The 6,110-nt window shown below is 40.5% G+C and overlaps 1 protein-coding gene across 1 annotated transcript; it reads right to left on the bottom strand.

The window, feature by feature from the left end:
• Positions 1-860: 860 nt before the first annotated feature.
• Positions 861-5,549, bottom strand: chst1 (carbohydrate (keratan sulfate Gal-6) sulfotransferase 1). Its single transcript, XM_004558081.3, has 2 exons — positions 5,241-5,549; positions 861-3,621 (listed from the first exon to the last, which is right to left on the bottom strand). The coding sequence occupies exon 2, from the start codon at positions 3,573-3,575 to the stop codon at positions 2,289-2,291; it is 1,287 nt and encodes a 428-aa protein (XP_004558138.1). The 5' UTR covers positions 3,576-3,621; positions 5,241-5,549; the 3' UTR covers positions 861-2,288.
• Between the last annotated feature and the right edge of the window lie 561 nt (positions 5,550-6,110).

Below are 6,110 nucleotides of genomic sequence, written 5' to 3'. Positions count from 1 at the left end.
ATGGGTAAACAAGCGGTCAATGCATGCAAATAAATGAGCATCTTGACTGCACAGTTACACTTCATAGTGGTTCAAATTCAGTTTTTAAAAAAAAAAAAAGGTTAAATTAACCCCAAAAAAGAAAAAAAGCCCAAGAGGGTAAGGAAACGTTGGGATTTTTGACATTTTTTGGTGTTGAGGACACTACTTTGATCTTCACTCGAGGCATTTATTGCAGCAGAGGTACTGTATTGCTTTAATAAAATTTAAAACCTTTATACATCTCTCATGTTTGATCCCTGAATATATATATTTTTTATCATTAGTCATGTTATAGAGTGTAACTATTACTTTATTCCTTGAAGGCAATATGTACCCGATTAAAAGTTGCAACAATAATTAACTCAGTTCCGACTGTTTTTTTGTTTTTGTTATTTGTGGCAATTGTGCCAAGTTTAAAGTACGACATGCTTTTCATATTATATTCAGTGTGTTTACCGACATCATTCTGAAAGGTGTTTACTTTGCATCTTCTTGGTGCAGCTGTGGTTTGTGCACGCACCCATGACAGTTTCTGTGCTACACAGTCCAACACATTCATTTTTAAGCTGCTACAGTAACAGCGGGATATTTAGAAATGCAGTGCACAGCATGAAATTGTGACTGTACTTTGCACACAAACTGTGAAGACAGTTTGCCAAACTAGCCACTGCATAAGCCTGGTAAACATGACTTTGAATATGAACCAACTGTGGGAGCATTTTCGATAGCTTTGCAGTTTGTGCCGGTTGGGGGTATAAAAACCATATTTGTAGCAGCGCTAATCGCCCAAGACACCATCGATATCAAATGGGTTATAATGTGTTTAATTTTACATCAAATATTGCTGCAATGACTTTATTTATTTACTTGGAATTCTTATTCGAATTGCATTACAACCAAATATCATCAGTTTTTGCTCTCCATAAATATATAAAATCACAAAAACTTCCACTTTAAGCTGATTGCAAGGTGGAGGGAAAAGTAATGCCACATGAATTTATATGCCTGTGGTGTACTGTACTTCTTTGACCTTCTCCCCTTAAGACAACTTGATGGAAACAGCGCATTCGCTGCTTCTTTAATGATCAAACAATTCGTCCGGAATTATGGACAGCATTTATTCTTTGTACGCCATCAAATGCAGACTTTGTTAATGTGGCTGTACGCCATAAACTGCCCACGCATCCTGGTAAAATTGGAAAGGCACAAACATATCTTCCTCAGTTATGAAAGTCATATCTGTAAATAAACATAGGAGCATCATGGACTGTCTAAGGAGCCGTGCTTTCGTTTTATTGAGAAAGAATCCAGGAGCTGTTCCTGCCCAAGCAATGTTTTCTGTTTTTATAAAGTCCTACTTATCAGGTGCCATCAAAACAAGTGTGTATGTTTTAAATGATGATATAACGCTACCAATGGAGAACAGTGCCATAAACAATTTAATTAAAGAAAGAACAGGCTGTGTAAAATTTCACACTGCAAATAATTCAGATTCAATTGACTCGACATATTAAAACATAAATAAATTGATAAATAAAAATGGGGAAAACAATGGTTCTTCATAAGAATGCTCCAGTCTCTACATAGAGTCTGCGTTTTTTTAATGTTCTTGAGAATTAGCACATATTCTCTTACAGTAATGAAGATTTCAGCATTACCTTTTATTTGTGTGTGTTTGTGTATCGCAGATGGTTGTAAATCCTCTGATGAAATGCTCGTGACCTCCAATGGGATTCTGGTCCCTTTAACTTGAGAGCCTATTAATTGTCTGCAATTATCCTTTGAAAGCGTGGCATCTGTCAGAAGTATCTCTTCTCTTCCCTCATGGATAGAAATGCCATAGTGGTAAAGGTTGACTGCGACATTCACCATTTATTGCACAGTAGGATTTGTACAGTCAATCTTTTGCCATCACAGGGCTAAAAAAATGTCTCTTGCTCTCTTTTTTTGCCAAAGAACATCTTACTTTTCTCAAAACAACATCAACTTGCATACAGACAGCTGATGAAGACGGTACCGTCTGGATTCTACTGATGGACAAAACTAAATCATGGGACATTTGTAAACTAGCCTGTTTGATTACTTTGTATTTAAAATGTGCTGTTTGTAACATTGGGGAGTCATCCATAATTCCCTTGGTGCATTCAAAATCTTTAAAGTTTAGTGCAAATTTGAGGAAACAAAAATACAGAAATCAAACAAACAAAGGACCTTATAAGGCAACAATTATAAATATATCAAAAATAGTCATTAGAGAACTATCTTTGTTACAAAAATGGTACAAAAGTTTTGTCCTGTACCAGTGAGAGGGACATATTTTTCAGTTCCTCCACTGATTTCACAGCTTTGTATCCAAGCTGGTGAAGTACTTTTTGACACACAGTCTGTGTGTATTCCACCATATCAAAAGATAGTTTTAAGCGCCAGCTCTCTGCATTAGCTGCTGAGTCCCTCACCGTACCAAACTTGTGTTTTGCTGAAGGCTCATTGCTGCCCCGAGTGTTTGCATGTATCCAGTCTTCCACATTTTTATCCATAGGCAGCCCCAGAAAGTCATAGATCTCCTTTGTCTTAAGAAGAGGATTTTTCGCTAAATCCTCATATCGAACCAACATGTATTTCCCTTTCAGCCAGTAAGGATGGGTGAGACCAGTTGAAACAGAGCTGAGAAAGTCTTGACAGACAACCGTGAGCTGACTCAAGTCAAGATTATAGGGCCTTCTCCCTGTGGCCCGCCAAATACGCCACAGACGATATGTATCCCTAAATGTCTCAATCCGTGATGACAGGATACCGCGTGGGTCTCTGACGAGCTGAATCACTTTGATATTCAGACGTGGATCTTCAACCAAAGCACGCAGATCTCCAATCTCCGGCACTCGAACAATTTTGATTGCGACATGCCGCTTCTCGCGGCAGGCCTCTGTGGCTAAGGTCATATTGAGGGTTGCACATTTCTTAACACAGTCCCCTTCCTCCACATTAACATCAGCAGGCCCAAAGGCATCACATACAGGTTGCTGGCACAATGCGCGGCTGGCACCACGACGGAACAGTTTGTCTGTGGTGTGGTTCGTAGGTGTTGGCTTGATATAGCTCTCTAAGAAATACAGGTCACAACCGTACAGGCTACGCAGAAGGTCTCGACTGGCCCCCAACATCACACGGCGATCGGCAGCATTGCGGCTATGTGATAGACGTGGAATCAGCGTGGTCTGAACGTGATAAAGAGGTTCAAACAGATAGAAAACCTCTTGGTGCTGGTTGAGCAGCTGGCCAACGAAGGAGGATCCGCTACGCGTGGTGGCCAGGACCAATATGTGCGTTTTTCGTGTGGCATTGATGGAAAAGTAAGGGTAGTCATCACAGCCTCCACCACCTGCTGTCCCCCGCTCAAAGGGAGGTTCGGTCTCCTGGCCCCCCAGGCCACAGTTTTGGGGGCTGGGCAACGGGCACAGCTGAAAAGGCTTGGAGGTGAGTGTTCGGATGGCCGTGTACTGGATGGCAATGGAGGCCAAGGCCAGCAGAATCACTGCCTTCCAGGAACATTGCATGGCTGAACCACTTCATTTAGACACAGCGGTCCATGCCAGGTCCTCCCTGTGAACAAAGAATCTTTTTATTCTAGAAAGGATTTTCTGTATGGCATTGTAAATGTGCAAAAGCCCTCTGATGTTCGTCTGTCTCCTTTTTAATCAAACACAATACTACATGGCAGATCACTTAAACATACAGATTTACAGCGTGCTGTCTATAGATGTATAAGATGGTAATGTAATGAAGTATATTACAATGAAATCTAATTTGAATATCACTATTAACAGCAGTACAACCTGCACTCCAGTTGATTTCGCTATTAAATCTTATGATTATGGCTCAGACAGAATTTCTTTTAGGGCTGTTGTTTAGAGCTTCAACATGAATTATCAAATATAATCCAACCCTTTTTCTTTTTGCATATGTAGCATCATTAAGGAAACTGTAACCTTTTGGTCCTAGAACCACAAAGAAAATACTGCTTGCGATGTGCTTATTTGACCCAACGATGACTCATTCCTAATCCTTCCGTTTGCCTCCTCTTTCTTGCTGCAGTTTAATTTTTGAAAATGAAAAAGTTTTTTTTAAAAGGTCTGAACTCATTATTTTCATTCCAGTTCTATCTGTTCCCAAAACACACAAAGCAGTCTGAAAGCCCAGACTACAGTATTTATATATGATGATCTTTTCTTTGTTTAAATAGCATTAAAAAAACAGCTTGTTCGAGTTGTGTATTTGTTGTTATTGGTTTATAAAAGTTATAGTCTTATAATAAGGCACACAACTCACTTCACCAAGTACTGCAGCACTTCCCATGCATCCTCCCTAATCTCTGTGTCTGTTCTATCATATCTGCATCTAATTCCCGGACCTTGTTTGGTCTGATTGGAGAATCTAAGCATTGCCCTTGTTGGAAAAGACAAAACAGTCTTATATAGCCAGCACAGACATAACAATACTTTCAAGATTTACTGCCAATGTCATGTCAAGGGGAACTGGTGATAGAACTGAAAGTAATACTGAATGTATTAATAAGAATCTGTCACATTAAGGTTTTACCTTTTAAGATACATTGTGATGGACTTGTGCATTGGCATGGGGAACTTAAACAGAAATAAAGACTAACCATCACCACTTCAGAAGCCATGCATGCATGAGAGTCTTGCCTCAGAAGCAGGATGTGGAGGAAAGACATTAAAATAGCAAGTCGAATTAAAATCACCCCCCCCCCCCCCCCCCCATTAAATGAAAAATAAGACGTATGTTATTCCAATGCACTGACACACTAGAGCTCTCTGCTTGTGTGCAGGGGCTGGAAATAATGACAGCTTACTGTTATACTCTTAACTGTAAAAAACTGCTTTCTCTGACCACCGATTTCAACATGACACGACTCATGCTTGCAGAGAGCACCGGCGCTTTCTTTTCATAGACATTTTAAATTTAAAAAAAAGGGCCCAGTACACTGCAGCGGGAACAGGTTTGGCTTACTGAGATTTTCTGCGATGCAGACATCCTTACCAACGCTGCGCGATAAGGACAATATAGAACAAAACAGCCATCCCACCCAGCCCCAAGTGTTCAAAAATAACCATAGGTGTAAAAGAAATGTCGTGTTAATGTTCAGATTTTAGCGAGATAAAGTAATATTATGGAGTGCGTTCACACTTGTTTCCTTATACCTTGTTGGTAGTTGTAGTATTCTCATGATGTTCTGTGTGCCAATGGATCCCGGCTGGTTTCCATTAGTCCTCAAAACGTTTTCCACTGTGCGCTTCTTCTCGGTCAGGGGAGCATAAATGCGCCACTCACAAGCGTATATTCCATCCAACGCTGGAGCGTCGCTTTTAAGTTGAACGACTGGCTTCAGATAAACAAGAACAAACTGGGAGGGAAAAGTGCTGGATTAACGCTAAGGCGGCTGTGGTGTTTCTAAGAAGCCAGGCGGTGAAGACAACCGGGCTCTCCTTAAATGATGCGCAGAGGCTGAGTGTGTGAGGTACACAAGGACCGACTGTCTGGACCACCCCAAACCCCTCCCCTTTCCACCTGCCTCTCTCTTTCGCTCTCTCTCTCTCTCCCTAACACACACATGCACACACCCAACCTTATAGACGCAACACACACAATCGCCTTTCACGCCGCCAAATTGGTAGCAAGTTCATTATGATTCTATCAGCCATGTCATTTAAATTATATATGTAATAGACTGGTTTTATCATGATATTCATCATGAGTCAGAGTTAGGTACACAATGAAACTGTGGTGTTGGAATTCAGTCGATTTTTTGTAAACTGGTGTAATGCAAACAATGTTAAACCAATTAAAAGGGCGAATCACTTTATTACCAAATAAAGAAATACTACCTATCAAAGCTTTTCTGAAAAAAATGATGCGTGTGATTGACTTGTTATGCCTGCAGCTGCCAGAAGGGGGAGCTCTGGCCAAGATGCCTCATTCTCAAAGCAGCTGCTGAAAGAGCATCATGGTGTTGGTGCAACTTTAATAAATTATCCCCTATTTCAGGAATGAAATGAGTATTTATGTTCTTA

Source organism: Maylandia zebra, linkage group LG1 (genome assembly GCF_041146795.1).
Source record: "Maylandia zebra isolate NMK-2024a linkage group LG1, Mzebra_GT3a, whole genome shotgun sequence".
NCBI lineage: Eukaryota > Metazoa > Chordata > Actinopteri > Cichliformes > Cichlidae > Maylandia > Maylandia zebra.
This window is presented reverse-complemented; position numbering and strand designations above follow the sequence as displayed.

Excerpts from the sequence above, each read along its gene's own strand:
- chst1 (XM_004558081.3), bottom strand. The coding sequence starts at position 3,575 with ATGCAATGTTCCTGGAAGGCAGTGATTCTGCTGGCCTTGGCCTCCATT.